This window comes from Acomys minous (genome assembly GCF_964271855.1).
Source record: "Acomys minous genome assembly, chromosome: 8".
NCBI classification, from domain to species: Eukaryota; Metazoa; Chordata; class Mammalia; order Rodentia; family Muridae; genus Acomys; species Acomys minous.
The window spans coordinates 104,423,655-104,443,130 of record NC_140489.1 but is presented as its reverse complement, the minus strand read 5'-3'; the positions used below and the strand labels follow the sequence as shown (position 1 = coordinate 104,443,130).

At 51.9% G+C, this 19,476-nt stretch overlaps 1 protein-coding gene across 2 annotated transcripts in view; it reads left to right on the top strand.

Moving 5' to 3' along the window:
• Positions 1 to 19,476, top strand: part of ALK (ALK receptor tyrosine kinase) — a 710,702-nt gene that overhangs the window by 663,621 nt on the left and 27,605 nt on the right. The window contains exons 13-19 of one of the 2 annotated variants that reach the window (XM_084791237.1): positions 6,441 to 6,591; positions 12,735 to 12,866; positions 13,609 to 13,753; positions 15,457 to 15,639; positions 16,859 to 16,957; positions 17,470 to 17,622; positions 19,003 to 19,107. In XM_084791237.1, coding sequence (XP_084647363.1) covers positions 6,441 to 6,591; positions 12,735 to 12,866; positions 13,609 to 13,753; positions 15,457 to 15,639; positions 16,859 to 16,957; positions 17,470 to 17,622; positions 19,003 to 19,107 — 968 coding nt within the window. Of the gene's footprint in view, positions 1 to 6,440; positions 6,592 to 12,734; positions 12,867 to 13,608; positions 13,754 to 15,456; positions 15,640 to 16,858; positions 16,958 to 17,469; positions 17,623 to 19,002; positions 19,108 to 19,476 lie in introns of those variants that run through there. The other variant, XM_084791238.1, reaches the window with a different exon arrangement.

Sequence of the window (19,476 nt, the reverse complement as noted above, 5' to 3'; positions counted from 1 at the left end):
TGAAAGTAAAAGGCCACTGGGAGGCACAAAAGGAGCTGTGAATTTGTGCTGGGCAGAGAACAAGAGGCTTAGACTAATCATAAATGGAGTTCTGAGACCTGAGCTGGCGGCGGGGGGGGGGGGGGGGGGGGGGCGGGGGGGGGGATAAGGAAGGGGATGTTAGAACGTGCGAGAGGCGCACTAGGTCAGCCCACTCTCTCTGACATCCTTTATAACCCCTCTCCCTACTCCTGCCTCCTTCTCCCCACTCCGGAAGCTCAGCATCCCTCCCCAGCCTCAGACCCCCCTCCCATGTGCTCAAAGATCACATATAAAAACATGTGTCAAGCACAGACCATGCATGGCTCCTGATAGCTGCTCCCTCCCACTTCACATACTCTTCAGGAGGCCCCGGATCGCCCGTGAGCTGCCTGGCCTGGACCGCGGTTGTTTCTGTTGGCCTCTATCAGTGGCACTTATTCCCTCACCTGGCTCCCGGGTCCAGTGTGCACAGGTGGATGGTACGATTCAACCAAGACAGGGAAGGCCAGGAGACCTCCCGCGGGCCTCATCCAGCTGTGGACCCAGTGCTAAGCTGTTGGGGCCATACTGTGAGGCTAGCACTGAGCTGTTGAAGAGTGGTTCCCATTCTATGGGTGACAACCCCTTTGGGGTGGGGTCGAATGACCCTTTCACGTATGCTACCGGATATCCTGCATATCAGATGTTTACATTACAATTCATAGCAGTAGCAAAATTACAGTTATGAAGAAGCAATGAAAATAATTGTATGGTTGGGGGTCAGCACAGCATGAGGAGCTGTGTTAAAGAGTCGCAGCATTAGGAAGGTTGAGAACCTCTGCTGGAGAGGGCACCCAACACTGACCTGTGGAACCCCTACTGTGTATCAAAGACTGATCTGTGACCCCAGCTGTGAGCTATGGGGCACCTACTGTGCACCTAGCACTGAGTTAAGTAGTTCAGGACTCTTAGAAAAGACTGAGGCTCCAGACCCTCACAGTCTCTGGGAAGAGCAGCTACAGGCCAGGGATTCAATAACCGTCCACGATGTCAGTCAAGTTCTAGACAGCGGTAGGAGAGATGTCACGGGCATGATGAATTGCCGAAGTAATTGTGCAGATAGTCATCGCCCCAAGCCGGGGAGGCCAGGGCTTGGCGATTAGGCGAAGATCAATGAGCTGCAAGCAGAATGGAGTGTGGGTCCAGCTCCCGCCACCCACCTGCCGTGTGACCTTGAAAGTTGTCTTCCCTTCTCTCAAAGGACAAATCTGTCTACTACAGAAAGGGTTTCAGAGAGAGTCCTTTTGTTGATGCTCAGAGCTATGCAGGCCGGGAGTTGAAGAAAGAAGTAAGTCCCCAGCAGTGACCCCACCAATGTGCCCGCACTCCAAGGTCCAATGGGCCCCTTCAACGTTGCTCCCATGGGCACCCTGATGTTTCGAGTGAGCCCACGCACGTAGCATGAGCAGAAAGCTCCTGCTGGCCGTGCCCTCATATGTTCTTCCTGTAGGCTGGGTGTGCCAGAGCGGATCATCCCCATCCCTGCCCATCTCCCAGGGGAGGAAGGCAGTGAGGGCGAGATTGGCCGAAGCTCTCACCCCAAGCTACAGGTAGAGCCCAGAGTAGGGTGTGGGTCTGCTGCACATCTGGAGAGGGCTGCGAGGAATGAGATGTTTGTGTGTTTCTCTGAGTGTGGGGGGAATCTCTCCTCCTCTTCCCCGGCACCCCTCCTAAGTAAGCACCGCCGCTGCCAACATGCTGCGACCCAGCTGCGCTGTCATTTCAGAATCCAGCAGGCAGCCACTTTGATCCACTACTAATTCGTTATTTAAAAAAGATTCACAACTCAATTACACCAGGTAACAATAGCTCACAGTCAATAACACAAAACACAAACCCAGTAAACATCCCATTTGACCAGGGGACATGGGTTTAGATGAGGAAAAACAAAGAAATTACAGCATCAGCTCCTTCCGAGTACAATCTTGCAATTTCCAGTAAATTGGAATCACTGAGAGTCATTTTCCCCCACTTGAGTGGCAGGTATATTAATTTCTCGTCACTTGTCAACCATCAAAAGTAAATTGTTTACCAGGTTTGGGAAGAGCGTGTCGGAAACTGCGGTGGGTATTCTGGCGTGGCTTGGGGCGTGGTGTGGTCCACAGAGGCCAGGCTGTAGCAGTGCTGAGCAAATACATGCTTTTTCAACTCAGTACAGAGGAGGGGCCTAGGTGAAACTGACCAAGATTGGACCCGGGACCCCTGACTGCGCCCTGATCTCCGTAGTGCCCCGCTCTCATTTATTCACCCCCTTTTGCCTCCCAGAAGCCACACCCAAGAAAAGCACAGACCGGCAGGAGCCATTTTAACAGCCTCCACATGCATCACTCATTGACCGTCCTCTAGCAGTCAGTTAGGTCCCTTACAGATATTACCTCGTCATCCAAGGCCAACAGTATTATTATCATCCTCTTATATTAATTACCAAGAGGCTCAGAGAGGGAAGATAATCTACCCAAGGTCACACAGCTATTGAGTAAGACTGGTAAAGCCAGGCAGCTCAGCCATGAACTTGAAGGAGACAGTGGCTTGGTGTCATCCAGTGCAGGGTCAGCACCTAGAAGGAGGAACGGCTCCCTGCCCTGAGGAGCAAAGCTGATATTTGGCTCCAGATTTGTGCGGAAGGCAAGCCCTGGTTCTTCTCAGTGTGTCACATGTCACTCTGAGGCAGGATGGGAGTTGTAATATTAAGAGAGTTAAGCTCTAAGGTTCCTGGGCTCAGGGGCTGGAGGAAGGGACCATACCCTCCTAAGACCTTAACAATCCCTTAAACTCGGAGTTCCTCAGGTGGAAAAGTGTACTGAGGCTTCCACCAGAAGAGTATGCGCCAGTCACTGGCACCTGGTTGTCAAGCCTTGCTATGGACTTTGGAGGCCCTGCCTTGGCCCTTGCCTCAAGTCCTGGCTTTTAAAAGAAATTTTATTTAAATAATTTATTCAGATTACATCCTGATTGTTATCCCCTCCCTTGTATTTTCCTCCCCCGACCCCCCCACCCTCCCACCCCCCCCGTCCTTCCCTCCCTCTTTCACCCTATTCTCCTCCCCTAGGCCTGTGACAGAAGGGGACCTCCTCTCCCACCATATGACCACAGCCTATCAGGTCTCATCCTGGTAGCCTGCTTCCCCTTCCTCTGAGTGTCACCAGGCCTCCCCACCAAGGGGAAGTGGTCAAATAAGGGGCACCAGAGTTCATGTCAGAGTCAGTCCCTGCTCTCCACACAATTGTGGAGAATGTGCTGTCCATTGGCTAGATCTGAATAAGAGGTCTAGGTTTACTGCATATCTTGTCCTTGGTACAGTAGTCTGTGCTGCCCCCCTCCCCCAGGCCCCGCCCCCGAGTCCAGATCCCCCAGCCTTGAGGGTCTTCTTGTAGGGTTCAGGAAAATACATGTCATGACTTTTTGAAAACCACTTTTTCTCCTCATCTATGAGGCAGGAGTTCTTGACTTTACTTTTTCCCTCAGTAGTGGGAGGTGAGGCTCCCACAGGTTAGCTGGGTTCCCTCAGGTCACACGACCAGGACTTCCAGGACCAGAGCCAAGGTGTGGCTCTAGGAGCTCAGAGCTCTTGTCCCCCCCCACCACCACCACCTCACTGCTAAGAACGGAGCTGAGGTCTGGAGGGAGCTGGTGGAGTTTGGATTGATGGAGGGGCAGGAGAAAGATGAAGGCGGGCCTAGGGAGGGAAAAGGAGTCAGGAACAAACAACTTCCGAAATATAATAATTTGGCTAAATTTAAACATGTGAAAGAGTTCAGAATGATTCATAATGCATGCAGATTGATGCAAATGACAATGCAAATGAAGCAGGCAGGCATGAGCCGGGTGCAGCTCACCTCTCTGCAGTAAGCAAGGCAGAGCAGGACAAGGACTTGGGGAAAGGCTTTCCAAGCAAACCCATCTTGGGGTAGAAGTGAGACCTTTTCAGGCAGCCTGCCAAGTCCCACAAATTATCTTTCACAGCCAATATTATTATTATCTTCCTTTTATGTTACCAAGAAACTGGAGCTGAGAGAGGAAAGATAATCTACCTGGGTCACCCAGCTATTAGGCGAAGAGGACCGACCTGGGGCCCTGTGAACGTTTCCATCCTGAGACTGGCCACTCCCAGCCCTGTGTTCACACGTCTCTGAGCTAAATAATTCTGCTCTGGGCAGTGCTGGGGATCGAGCCCAGGGCTCATGCTGTCTAGACAAGCACTCAGCCCAGCTGCATCCCCAGCCCACTCCTCTTGTCCATCTTTTCCTCTGTCACACGCACTCGCATATATGCACACACACACATATACATGTGCACATACACATGCATGCATGCACACACATGTGCACATACACACACACACACACACACACACACACACACACACACACACACGCAAAGAGCCCTGAGTGTCCTTATTCTCTTGAGACAGAGTGCCTTACTGAACCTAGAACCATGGCAGTAAGGAAGCCCCGGGGATTGTCCTATCTCTACCCTCACAGTGCTGGGGGTTCCAAGTGCAAACTGAAACTCAGGTCCCCGAGCTCGTCCAGCAGGCTCTCTTGTCAGCGGAGCCATTTTCTCAGCCTCTCCTATCTACTTACAATGTATCAACAATGTCCGCCTGGAGGTCGGAAGGAACTGACATGTCCAAGTCTCTTCTCGGGCACCTCTTTGTTAAGCTTCCTATGCCTCCCAGCTGTACACACGGGACAGGGCGTGGTCCACAGCAGGTGAGCTCACCTCTCTGTGCCTCAGTTTCCTCATCTTTCCAATGGGATTAAGTCGCATTCTACGACTCGGCACACATCGTAGCAGGGACTCTGGGTCTCGCCTCCCTTCCTTTTCCAAGCCTACAGCCTAACCTTCGCACGCCGGCCACCCGCCGCCATGGGTCAGCCGAGAGGCCCCAACCCTCTTCACTTCTGCTCACGTAAGCCTTGCCTCATACCCTCTACCTTTTCGTCTTGCCTGAGAGTCCTCCTGTCTGTCATGCGAGCACAAAGTCAACTTCAGACTTCAATTTGGGAAAGAATATGACGCTCTCCTACTAGGGAAGAGATTGGGCTCTGCAGCAGGGCGCACAAACTCTGGCCTTGGAGCCCACAGCTCCCTCCACGTGGCCTCACAATAGAGCCATCCTTAAGGTGAGGTCTGTCTCTTTGCGGAGCCTGGAACCCATGTCAGGTCTTCTCTTGTTCGTGGAACCTGATGCTGTTCCCAGCCTTTAACAAGCTCAAGCAGGTGCCTGAGCTGGACCATGATGCCAGATACCATTGCATTCCATGGAGAACCCAGGTTCATGTCTGTTGTGCTAGAAAACAGCTAGTCTCCAGGATAGACCCTGTAGAAAGGATCCAGACTGCACGTTGGGAGAGACTGGGGGGACGTGGGGGGTGGGAGGGATTTCCACATGTTCAGAACATGGGGTGTTTACAAAAGCTGTTGTATATACGGATAAAACTGCCTTCCCTCTCTTGCTGGCTTTTTTTTTAAAGGACCTTCCACTTGAACATACAGGGACATGAAAACCCTCCCTGAGCCCCTCGTAATCATTCTCTATGGAGGCGTTTGTTAGAGTGTGTCAGTTGGTGTGCTGCCTTCATCGAGGCATGCCACTCCTCTGCCGTGGTTCACGGATGGAGGTTTCCCCTCATCCCTACTTGACTTCATGTCATCCATCTCAGAGGCAGCGGATCTAATCCCATAGCCAGCCCCTTGCTCAGTCTTTGCTTTCACCGTGATCACTTCTTTGTTGGCTGCACAGATTGCTCCAGGAGGAGACCCTGCTGGGATGGGATGAACAGTCTGGGCTCATAAGCACACTCTCTTCAGACGATGCTTCAGGGCCCAAGGAGAGAATTTCAAACTTTGTACCAAGTCAGTTACTGCCAGCTACTAACACTACTCAAGCACATTAACAGCGAACGCTTACTGAGTGCCTATTGCACACCGTCCCTAAGAATCCCAAGGCTGAGTTCCTTTATTGTATGTAACACTTGTGCGATAAGAGATAGGTTCTCTTATTTTTCCAGTCATATATAAGGAGCAGGGAGGCTGTTTGTCTAAGTTCACATGAGTCTTTTGATGCTGAGCTAGGAAATCCAGAATGGGAGTGTAGATGTCCAAGCCTTTCCTGAGCCCTGCTCCCTCCCTGTCTCACTCTCTTGTGCATCCAACTAATCCCTTTCTAGCTCTATGACTAAATAACTCCAGGTTCTCCTGTAAACCAACTGCTTTCTCCCAACAGTCGGGAGCCGTCTCCCTCCCGGCTGACCTCAACAGAGCTATGCGGACAAGAACTCTCAGAGGTGACGGCAACTTGCTTGGTCGCCTAGAAGCTGGAAGGTTGGAGGGGGCCCGGGATCAGTCTCCTACCATCATGTTCTGTCCTGTTGCAGCATCTCAGGCTATGGAGCAGCTGGTGGGAAAGGTGGCAAGAACACCATGATGCGGTCCCATGGCGTGTCTGTCCTGGGCATCTTCGATCTGGAGAAGGATGACACGCTGTACATCCTTGTCGGCCAGCAAGGGGAGGATGCTTGTCCCAGGGTAAGTGCCCAGAGCAGTGCCAGGGAAGGTGAGGGTGACCTCTTGGAGGGCAGTATCCCCCAGTGATCCTCCTGTGCACTCAAATGCAACAGCATGACTTGCCCCAGTTCTGTCTGTGGATCTCTCTCCTTTCCTGGAGCCAATAGAGTGCATGAGGACACAGGGAATAGGGGCCTACTGCAGTTGTACAGCCCTGCAGAAGCCAAGACTGAAGCGTGGGTTCAGGACTGACTTAAGGCCAAAGGTCTGAATCCTACCTAATTGGACCAAGGCTGGCTGTTCTTCACGGAAGTAGGAAAGGCAGCCCCCTTCTGCTCTGGCTAACACACTATTGTATTGTATGTAATCATATTACCATGAGTAGCGAAGAGGCACTCCAGATCAGACACATAACCACATATATGTGTGTGTGTATATATATATATTACACACACATAACCCTCTGATGGATACAGCTAACAGTGTGTACTTCTTAGAAGGAGACTAGACTGGGGGTCCCCAGTAAATAATGTCTGAAATTGTCACAGAAAGAATGATCTCAGGTCTGTGACATAGCTCAGTTGGTAGAGCGTCCATCTAGCTTGCACGGGTTTATCCCCCTGAGCATGGTGGTGCACACCTGTAGTCCCAGCTCTTGAGAGATGGGAGAATGGCAACCACAAGTTCAAGGTCATCCTCAGCTGCAAATGGAGTTTGAAGTCAGCCCAGGATACGTGGACATAGGAACTCCTAACTCAAAAAAAAAAAAAGTAAAAGAAAGAATGCCTTCACATATTATTTATTTGTGTGATTAAAATTAAAAATGTGAGCTGGAGAGATGGCTCAGTGGTTAAGAGCACTGACTGCTCTTCCAGAGGTCCTGAGTTCAAGTCCCAGCAACCACATGGTGGCTCACAACCATCTATAATGAGATCTGGTGCCCTCTTCTGCATAATAAATAAATATTTGAAAAAAATTAAAAATGTACAATATAGAGCCAGAATGTTGGACACCTACTTTCCATTAGTCACTTTTATATTGTTCCGACAAAACACCTGCAGGAAACAATGTCTGAAAGGGAAGATTCATTTCGGCTCCTGGTTTCAAAGGGTCTCAGTCTGACCCTTCGTGGAGAATGCTCGGAGGACTTCATAGCAGTAGATCTGGAAACAGAGAGTGGGGCAGGAGCAGAGCAAGTAAAGCCTTCAAGGATCATCCCCAATGTCCTGTCTCCCTCAGCTGCGCCTCGCCCCTTAAACATTCTACAACCTCCCCCAAACAGCATCATCAATGGGAAACAAATATCCAAAATATAAGCCTGCGAGGGGCGTTTCAGGGTTACACTCTCATTTTGCAAATAAGGAGAAGGGGAAAGCACAGAAGTGAAGGGGCTTGCCCAGTGTCACTCACAAAGTGGTCCAAGCCTCTCGAGCATTTGCTTTGGCTGTATCCTACACTTGTCTGCTCTGTAGTTTCTGTGACCTTCCCCTCCACCACCACCACCATTTCCACTTACATAGCCCATCACTGGGCAAGCTTTGTCACCCTGAAGACAGCCTAGCATGGTGTTTCTAACCCCACTGGGTGTCCAGCTATTAAAGAGAAGTCCAACCGCAGGAGCTGAGGATGTCCAGAGCAGTTGAAAGTGACCCACAGAACCACATAGTGAGGCCTGACTACACAGCAGCTATGAAGCCCCAGACACCCCAGCTGTCTGGCTCTTCCCTTGCCAATGTTAGGGGGTGACAAGACCCCGCCAGTGCTGGCTATGCTGGCAGGAACTCAAGCCCCAGGAGAGCAGATATCCGGCTAGGGTCAGGATGGAGCACAGCTTAGTGGGGATAGATCTCAGGCAAAGGCCAGGGTCCCAATGCCTGGTCCAGCACCTTCTCCAAGAGTTTTCCCAGCAGCCTGGGAGCACAGGTTAGGGAGCAGGACCTACCGAGAATCAGTTCAGTTCCACAAAAGAAACTCAGCTCCAAGGAGCCAAGTGATGGGCTGTGAGTTCAAGAGGTAGCAGGTAACAGCATCTCAGCCTGCGTCCCACCCCGATACCCCAGCTTCCCGGGTTAACTCGAAGCCAGAGAACCAAGCCTGCTGGGTACAGCCTCCTGTCTGAGAAATACCTCTACTCCAACTTTTATTTAGGAACTATAATCAGGACTTCGCAGGCTGTTATAATATATTAAGTCATTAAATTACAGGCTGCTGTAATTTTCACAGGAATTTATCGAGTGCTAATGTAATTCTTTCATCTAAGCAGAAAGATTGCATTGACTTCTGCAAGGGACTTTTACTTGATTGGATTGTAATCAGTTATGTCTTTTCACAAGACTATGTCCTTTTTATTTTTTTTAATTCAATTGTAATCTACTTGTTCCTCTAGGTTGCTGCACTTTATCATTCTTATTAATCAACCTACTTGTTCTCAAACTTTGTGGGCGCATAGGGAGAGTTCCCAAGGGGGGCAGGAGAAGACCATCTCAGGCCTGAGCAGAAGGAAGCGCCCTCTGCTGGTCAGGCTGGGCATGCCATGCACACTTGGGCAGGAGAAGAAAAGTAATGGGTCCTCCTGGTGGGTCCCTCTCCCAGTGGGTCCTTAGGAGAGGAAGACATGCTGCCTTCGAGGAGCTAGGGGAAAAAATGAGAATAAAGTGAACCCTAGGAGTTAGGCTGCAGCTTAGCTGGCTTTGCGCATTGGGAGAGGCTCTCTACCAGAGGCCTGGCCACCTCAAGCTCAGGGTTCAGGAATCCAGCTCCAGCTGCTTCTGGAAAGCACCCCTTCACACACACACACACACACACACACACACACACACACACACACACACACACACACACACACGACGGGGGATCCCATTTCCTACCAGACCTCTCCTCCTAGCTTGGGTCTAGATCAGGCTTACTCTACCATATAATCACCATTGGCGTCTTAGAGTAGAATTTCTTTACAGCAGAGAGGGAGCCTGCCCCTTGTTGTGTATGGCATTTAACAGCATCTTCATCCTCCTCCACCACCCTGATGCCAGCAGTATGCCCTGCAACAACCATTGAAAATGCCTTCTGAAAAGCCCATATGCCCCCTAGATGGCAAAGTCACTGGCCTAATTGCCTGGTCCCATATTCCCACCCAGCAAACACCAGGAAGGCCAGTGTGTGAAGTGGACGGCCCTCTGTTCATTCAAACTGATTCAGGGAACATAAACTGAGTGCCAGCCACCATGCTAGGAAACTGGGACATTCAATGAACAAGAATGACCCTTACACACAAGGCATGTCCATTCTAACAAGTAGAGAAGGATGTGGCCAAGGCTCTGTCCCTAGGGTGGGAGCACTCCTGTGTGCCTGAGGGGAGGAGGGAAAAGGGGGAGGAGCAAAGCAGGTAGCTAGGAGGGGAGGGCAAAGCAAATGGGCTGGGCTGGGCCGGGCCACTATAATGACACATTCCACATCTTCAAGGCCAACTAGTGACATAACAGGTGTGCCTCCAAAGTCTCCCTGCAGCTGCACCAGGAAATTCAAATTCCACAGGAAGGAGGAAGAGTCAAGCACCAGATTCATCCAGCAAGAGATCCTGGTGGCTTGGACCGGCATGGTCATTGTGGGGGTGGTGGCAAGTGATTGGATACTGGGCACGTTTGGAATGTGAAATCCAAAAAGGCTTCCTACCTGATTATGTGAGAAACTGAGAGAAAGAAAGTCAACTGTGACTCCAAGGACTGATAGCTGCCATCGCCTGGCAGAGAACCGCTGCAGAAGGGGCAGCTTGGCCTGGGCTCAAGCATGCAATCCCCACAAGCTTGAGGCCAGCCTGACCTACACAGTGAGTTCCAGGCTAGCCTCAATTACAAGTGAGAATTCAAAAGAGAGAGTGGTGGGGGGTGGAGTGAGGTCAGGAGGTCAAGGTCAAACACACAGACTATGGAGGTCTACTAGACCACAGAGTAGATTTGGGAGATGGCAGGTGAGCAACCAGATAGACCACTGGGGTTTAGAAGAGAGGTCCAGGGAGGAAAATATAAAACAGCATAAAGTTCAAATGGGCTGAGGTTGCCTATGGTGTGGTACAGCTAGAGAAGAGGAACCAAGGATGAGCCCTGGGTCCCCAACATTTAGATGTTAGAAGGAAAAAAAACAGAGAAATTAACAAGGATGAGGGAGGCAAGAGGGGCCCCTGGTGGCAGGGGAAGTGCCAGGAGTCAGGTAAAGAGGCACACGTCTCCGTCTCCACTAGAGGCTCTTGCTGGGTCAGAGGGATGCTAGTAAGGATGCTCATTTCTTGGGCACCCTCTGCCTTGGTTTGAAGGGATGCATGGAGCAGGAACACGGAAGATGGGCTATCCTCAGGGTCCAGTGCTCTTTTCCCACACTATCCTAGCAGTGTCCAGACATCAGTTCTCAGAAAGAGGCATCCCCCGAACATGGAGGTGACACTGCCAGCCACTGGAGGAGAGGAAGAAGGAGAGACAAGTCTGGAAGTGGGTCTTTTCAGTTCTGCTGGTTCACTCTAGACAGCCCTTTGATTTATAGATGGAGGCAATTCCAGGACCCTGAGAGTCTCGTTAAAGTCCTGTTCAAGTGTCAGCCCCATCCTCAGGGCATGCACCTTGCCACCCATTCCTGCCTGAGGCCACCTTCCCAACATCCCCGGACATTGCTGCATATGCATGGGAGAAACCCTAGCTCTACCCCAACAGTTCAGAGCTTTTTGTGCACACTAAATCCACTCTGAGAAATGTCAAATTATTTCCATCATTAAATCCAAGATGCCATAAAACAAATTGCATCTCAGCTGTTTATCTGGAAATTTCTCAAGTACCCACTGCCGGCACTCCTGAATACCTTAGCATAAGGAACAGCCCAAGATGGATTGCCGTGTCCACTGGCTGGTTATGCAGCAGCCTTTGATGAAAATTTGATGTTTTATTGGCTTTTATTCCATTAAGTGAAAGAGAAGTCATTTTCCTCTGAGGTCAGGCTGATGTTTGGAGAATTCATCTGAGTTCTGGTGACCACGGCAGGTGTGACTATTTATCAGGCAGGAGGCTCTTCCTCCCAGGATGGCAGGATTTTGTGTCCACAGACATTCCAGAATAATCCCAGCCACCTCCACCTCCACCTCCACCTCCACCTCCACCTCCACCTCCACCTCCACCTCCACCTCCACCTCCACATCCCTGAGCCCAACCAGGAGCTACTGGGACCCAGGAGTAATCTAATGAGATCCACCCAGGCTCCTATCCATCCTTAACACGTGTGGTACAGAGTGGTAGTGGCTCACCTGCACATCCATACAGCCTGTGATGGTGCTGTGCCCAGTCTAGCCCTGAAGACCACACAGGTAGTCACCCAAAAGGATGATGAGTGCAGCTCTCTGGAGTCCAAAGTCCAGCCAGGGGACTCTACGTAGGGCTGCATGCCAGAGACTTCTAAAAACAAACCAAAAAAGGGGGAGGGGGCATTTGGTGGGGGGGATCGAGATGTCTAAGATGGAGAAATGACTTTCCCAAAGACGAGATAAGAATGAAAATTCCACAGTTGGGTTTTTGTTTATTTGTCCTGTGTTTATGTTTAATTCCTCTCACAGTATTCCAGAACTGAAACAGAGAGCAGGGGAGGGGGGCGGCTTTCCACTAAGTCCAGTTCTGATCGCCACACAGGCCCCTGCCGTGACCGGGCTGTTCCCTTAACACCCATGGCTATCTCAGTGTGTGTGCCCTCCAGCTCCTCTCACTACCCAGGGTCTTGCCAACCCCTCCTTGAGCAGCCATGGGAGCCTAACTGGTCCCTCTGGACTAAGCTGGACTTTTCTAAGCAAGAGCCCCTTAAGCCCATCCCATATACACCCCACTTACCTCCTTTTTTGCGGGTCACGCTACTCTTTGCTCTTGGAATGACCTGACTTTTCCCTCACTGTACTCTGCGGCCCACCCAGATGCCACCTCCCCCAGTCAGTACTCCCTGACTGCAGTAACGTTTATATCCAAGCTGGCCTTATGGCCCTTCCCTAACCCTGCTCAAAGTGGTCATTGTATGGGTGTCTCCTCCATTGTATTTTTGTCTCCTCAACTCAGCCATAGGCCATCTGAGAGGTGGTCAGACCCACCCATGACCGAACAAGGTCCCCAACTCGGCACAAACGTAACGAGGTGGTCTTTGTACAGGCAAACCAACTGATCCAGAAAGTCTGTGTCGGTGAGAACAATGTGATAGAGGAAGAGATCCGCGTGAACAGAAGCGTGCACGAGTGGGCAGGAGGCGGAGGAGGTGGGGGCGGAGCCACCTACGTGTTTAAGGTGAGGTCTTTGCCAAAAGATGAAGCAATGGCTTTGGGCCCCGTCTGGTGTTACGGGCCCCAGAACAAAGCTAGACAGAAATCCCCGGGATGTTTGTTCTATGTCAAGTTAACAACGTGAAACCATGGACCAGAGGACGTTCGGGTTTGTCTACCTAAAATAGGGTACTATATTTTGCTATTTCTTTTCAGCCTCAAGTCCCCTTGTCCACCCAAGCCAGGCCCACTTTTCTAACATTGTCAAAGCCAGGAAGTGGGCATCATCAGGAGACAATGATGCTGAAGAGCATCCATGGAAGAGGCTGCAGCAATGATGCTCCAGGGTCCATCCCAGCTCATTTGTAGCCTATTTAAGAGATGGAGCACGCCTATAATCCCAGCACTCGGGAGGCAGAGGCAGTTAGATCGCTGTGAGTTCGAGGCCAGCCTGGTCTACAAAAGCAAGTCCAGATAGCCACACAGGATAGTTACACAGAGAAACTCTGTATCAAGAAAACAAAAACAAAAACAAAAACAAAAAGGATACCCCAGAGGGCTTGCATCACAGGTTGAGAAACTGGTCAGAGGTGGTTACTATAACACCAATCCAGGGGCCCTCAAACCACCACAGATGGAGAAACTCCCTGCTCCTGCCCTGCAAACTGTTAAACACTTCAACTGGGGCCTAAGGTCTCCCTAACGGATGCCTAACACGCTTTCTCTATCTCTGAATGTTCCCCCCTCTTCCCCCCACCCCCGGGCAGATGAAAGATGGAGTGCCCGTGCCCCTGATCATTGCAGCCGGTGGTGGTGGCAGGGCCTACGGGGCCAAGACAGACACATTCCACCCAGAAAGACTGGAGAATAACTCCTCGGTTCTAGGGCTGAACGGCAATTCCGGAGCCGCAGGTAAAGCCCCTCCCTCTCCCAGAAATTTCTCAGGGACCCTGAAAGCATTGTAGTCACTGGGCCTGAGTGCCGAGAGCTATTCCTACTGATGGCGGCGGGAGAGGGGAGGACCACCCTGTCACCTCTGAAGCTATCCTGCTGGCTTGAGGTTTGCTCACTAACTCTATGGAGGCCCAGTACCCCCAACCATGAAGTTTCTAGAGCTGGCAAAGCCTGTACACCGCACAGCTCAGATTCATTTGCCACTTTGTAAACTGGAGTGTATTATCCATCAGAGCCCCATTCTATATGCCTGGCTCCATGTCACTAGCATCCAACAACCTCCTTTCTGTCTTTCTCCTGCACTGGCCTCTCTGGGCCATGGGGACCTCAACCAAGATTTCTTCCAGAAGATTCCACCTGGAAGGTTAACTCTTAAGAGTCCCAGGAGATCCATTCATGTGGCAACTCTGTTCCTTCTGTCTGGAGTCATCAGATTACATGCCTCTTGGCATGTTGTATGGAGCAATGAGGGGGAGTGGGCCCTAGACTCTCAAAAGCTAGCAGGGGACAACCATTAAAATCAAGTGCTAGTGGCCATACACAGGCTCAGTTATGTCTGTTAGTCCCCTTTCCAAGAGCTCAAAGTAGCCCCTGGGATTCTTGAAACACCTCAAGTGGCTACCTCTGCCATCAGGTGTCAGCCACCCCTTGCTGAGCTGCTCCATAGCTGAAGCAGGCTGAGCCAGGCAGGAGGCAGCTAGCAGACAAGTGGTCCTACCTACTAAATTTAACTGTGGCACTTTGAGAAAGGTTCCAAGCACTCAGTCCAGTGGGTCTAACATCTGACCTCCACATTGTGACTTGGCTATTATTATCTCTCAAGTTACAGGTGGGGAAACTGAGACTTAGAGTGAGGAGGTCAACGGCCTCGATTTCACAGCCAGCAAACAGTGAAACCCTTGGGACTAACTAGAGCCTGGTCCTGCCAGAATCTAGTGCAGTGACCTTTGCAGGTGGCCCGCAGGTGGCTGCGGAGACGGCAGGACATGGGTCTTGTTAGAAGGGACACAGCTAGCGAAGTGAAGATGCACCTTCAGGAAGTGGCTGGCAGCAAGGCAGTAAGAAGTTCCGCCATCGTTCTGCCTGCCCCCCAGTGTCCCCCAAGTCCCTACTGGAGTACACTGCCTAACCCTTAGCTAGAGATGCCTGCCAGGTAACAGAGCACCAGGCACAACTTTATAGCCTCACGCAGTGGTTTGAGTGGAGAGTGGGGTCTGACTTTCACAGGAACTCTGGTGCCTCATATATGACCATGTCCCCTGAGTGGAGAGACCTGGTGGCACTCAGAGGAAGGATAGCAGGTTACCAAGAAGAGACTTGATACCCTATGAGCATATACAGGGGGAGGAGGTCCCCCTCAGTCACAGTCATAGGGGAGGGGAGTAAGGGGAAAATGGGAGGGAGGGGGGAATGGGAAAATACAAGGGAGGGGATAACCATTGAGATGTAATATGAATAAATTAATAAAATAGAATTTAAAAAAAAAAGAGGTATCCCTAGTGCCAATGGCACGCTAGTCCTGGTTTCCACCGTGAACAGGGCCTTTGAACAGAGCAAGCGGGAATGCCCCCTCAGAGCTCACCACATCCTCTTTCTCCAGCTCCATGCTCCTTCCAGGCCCTCCCGCTCCCTCAGAGAGGCCGGTCTCCTTTCTCCCACAGGTGGTGGAGGCGGCTGGAATGATAACACTTCCTTGCTCTGGGCCGGAAAGTCTTTGCTGGAGGGTGCCGCCGGAGGACACGCCTGCCCCCAGGCCGTGAAGAAGTGGGGGTGGGAGACAAGAGGGGGTTTCGGAGGGGGTGGAGGGGGGTGCTCCTCAGGTGGAGGAGGCGGAGGATATATAGGTAAAGATGATTCGTGTTCTAGGTGTCACTCTTCCCCCCTCTTAGTCCTAGGTTCCTCCCTCCCTGTCACCTTCCTCCCCTCCTCCTCCCCCTCCCCCACCCAGTGTGGACTGTGATGTCACTGCACGCTCCCCTCCCCTCTGCCTGGCCTGGGCCCGCCAGAGGTAGGGTGTTGGCTTCTGAGCCAGCATCCTGCCTCTAGGCTTGTGTAGCAACACCCTCAAGATCCCATGTGATCCTCGATCCCTCCCCATTGCCCCCATCCCCGCCCGTCCCTGAGCCCCTTTCAAAGCTGAACATAGAAAGCAAGTGTTTGGCTTCCCAGATGGTTCCATAAGCCACCACAAGGACCAGGAAGCCCTGAAGACCACAGTCTTCTAGCCCCTACAGCTCCTTTTGAGGGCCTGGCTAAGCCAGGGGCTCCTCCCTTTCTGTTTTCTGTCCAGTCCACTAGCTGCTTGAGAGCAGCACCATCCACGGCGGTGGGAACCTCTCCCCAAAGCCACTGCAGGCAGCTCTAAGCCAGTCCTGCAGCAGGCAGCCTGCTGTTGATCCCCCATTGCCTTGGGAAGAGTTTGCAGCTGAGAGACTGGCAGATGATACCCCCCCCACCCCACTCCCAGATTAGGACACACTGCATGCCAGCACTGTGACGTTTGTGTCTGTGTTTCGCTTTGTCGCTGTGTGGAAAATGCTTGTGCTAACCACACAAGCTTCCTTTCCGAGCTTTGGGTAGATGGGAGGACCACAGGGGACAGAGTGGGGCAGTCCCAACATCACCCAGTCCCAGATGAAAGGAGGGACAGGAGCCTGAAGGCACAGCGGCTTATCTCCCCCAGGTCCTATTTTGACCCCTAAGTGACTGAAGAGCAACTCCTCTAAGCCACAAGAATGTACCCTAACCTCAAGAGACTAGAACCTTCTAGACTCTTGCTCACCTGGGCTACTTACTAGTGGCCTCGGCAGTGTGGTAGAGATCCTCTGGATGATATGACCCCAACCTAGAAGGGAAATTGACCCACACACCCAGAATCTGCAGAGCTAAACCAACATGCAGCCTCTGTGCTGAGAACCTCCCATCCCTCTCCCCCTCCCTGCCCTGCCCGCAGGCCCCCCGTGACCCACAGCTTTGGCCAGACTGCATGCCTGTTGATGTATATGTGTGTTGAGACTGGGGCACCCACCTTTTGGGGTTCAACTCTTCTCTGGTTTGCCACAGGTGGCAACGCAGCATCAAACAATGACCCTGAAATGGATGGGGAAGATGGGGTCTCTTTCATCAGTCCGTTGGGTATCCTGTACACCCCGGCCTTAAAAGGTACCCTCTCTACCAGGTGATGATACAAACTTAAGCCACCTCTTCCACCATGCCAAAACCTGGATGTTACTGACATGGGGCCAGGATACCAAGGCATGGCTATGGGCTACTTGCTTATACAAGTCTTCCCATAGCTCATCTCATCATATTTTGTGGAAGTTGAGGTTTGTGGTTGAATTTAGGCTGAGAGGCAGACTATGGACCACCAGGCAGGCATGCCCTAGCTTGCGACACAAGTGTAGCTCGAATACCTGGACCAGCACCAGGGTCCTGAACACAAGTCTCTCACACACAGATGAGCACACATCTTTAGCCTCAGATCTGCTTCCTAGGGGCCCAAAGATGCTTTCCCAAAGATGTGCTTGCAGATGCAAAGGGACCTGGGACAGGGACTCCCCCCAAGAGCCCACAGCAAGCAGCTGGAGATAGAAATTCAAAGGCTGGGACCTGAGGGTTCAGGGCAAAAGATCTTCAAGTTCAGCCTGAGACTGATCCTCGCTCCTTGTCACCAGTGATGGAGGGCCATGGGGAAGTAAACATCAAGCATTATCTAAACTGCAGCCACTGTGAGGTAGATGAATGCCACATGGACCCCGAGAGCCACAAAGTCATCTGCTTCTGTGACCATGGGACCGTGCTGGCTGATGACGGCGTCTCCTGCATTGGTAAGGGGCAGCGATGGGGGAAGGGAAGGTGGCCAAAGCTTGAGCCAACTGAACAAGCCCAGCTGGTTTCTAAGTGTCTTATCCCTCTCTTGCTCATGTTCTGGTAACTGAGCAAAGAGACCTTGTACCAAAAGGTAGGTCATCTCACCTGAAAGGATCTTAGAACAACCTATGCCCTGAAGGAAGGTTCTGAGACCACCTGGGGCATCTCTACCAAAGCGCCTGACATCCCATACCCACACAAGTGCCTATCGACAGAGAACCTTAGCACTCCTAAGACACCCCTGTGTCAAGAAATTTGAGAGCCGGGCTCTGTGCCTTTGAACTTCCTGACTGGACACAGCCCTTAGCACACACGTTCAATAAGGATGCTTCTGTTTCTGAGTCTTCTCCAGATACAAATAGAGATCTAAGCCGACTTCCCAGGCCAGAGTTCTCCTAGCACATGTTCCAAGTCTCCCTGGAGACATGTAGTGCCCGAGCCAGGCCTGGGAGAACAGGCCTATCGTCCCAATGGAGGCAGAAGAACAGAAACATCCGAGGCCTGTCTGGGCTACAGAAGGAGTGCCAGGCTAGCCCGAGTAACTTAATCAAATCCTGTCTCAGTAGGAAATACACAAAGGTCTGGGGTTGTGGCTGAATGGTAGAGTGCTTGGCCCTGAGTCCGGTCCAATGGGAGATGGTGGGTGGAGGAAGGAAAGAGGAAAGAAGAGAAAGAGAAAAATAAATAGGAAAGAAACAAGGAGTGGAGGGAAGGGGGCACGGATAGGGAAGGGAAGGGGGGAGGAAGGAGAAGGGGAGAGGAGGGGAGGAAAGGAGAGGAGACAGGGGAGGAGAAGGAAGGGGAGGGGGTGGAGGTAGGAGCAGGGGAGGGAAAGGGAGGGAGGGAAGGGAAGGGATAGTTTTGTGAACCAGAGCATATCATTTAGCCAGGATGGAGTTCACAGGATATTCCCCTATTCTGGGACCCTAAGAAGTAGTTCCGCCTCTGAGGGTGTCGCCAAGGGACTCTCCTGCTGGGTCCTCCTGAGTGTGGAGTTCTTTAAGGTCCCTGAATCTCTTCCATGTCCACTCCTGTTTCTCCTCCCGTCCTCATCCCACCGTTGTGCAGCTCATGTTTGGGACCAACAAATGCCCGAGATTGATATTCATCCCTGTTGATATTCATCCCTCTACCCCAAAGCTACTGCTGGGAGCCTGTGAAACCAGAATGAGCCTGGTTAGGGCCCATGGTCCCCTGAAAAGGGAGGTGTGACGAGATCTCCCGAGACGGGAGACAGCAGGTGGCTCTTCCAGCTGGGGAGGGTATTTCTGACTTGGGACCTGCTCAGAGGAGAGTCAGCATGGTGGTCAGTGCCCCCATCGGGACCTGTCTTCCAGTGTCGCCCACCCCGGAACCCCACCTGCCGCTCTCGTTGATCCTCTCAGTGGTGACCTCTGCCCTGGTGGCTGCCCTCGTTCTGGCATTCTCCGGCATCATGATTGGTGAGTGTGCCAAAGCAACAGATCTCCCAAAGGGACAAAGCAGGTCCCGAAAGAATAGGGTCCCGGGATGTACAATGGACATCAAGGCATCACGCTGCCGTGATAGGGCCCAGAGCTGGGTGGTCTCCTAGACCAAGTTAGAGCAGACCCATCAACCCCCTCCCCACCAGAGAGCCTGCATTGCCTCCTGGCTACTCACAGGGATAGGTACCCTTCAGTGGCCAACACGATGGGGAAAGCCCTTCCTGCAACCCCGCCTTCACTGTCAGCTCTTCTGTGCTTGAAGAAACTCTGACCATGGCTTGGGGCCACCCCCTGTGGACCAGCTCAAACTGTACTAGCCAGGCTTTCCCACTCAAACAGAGAATG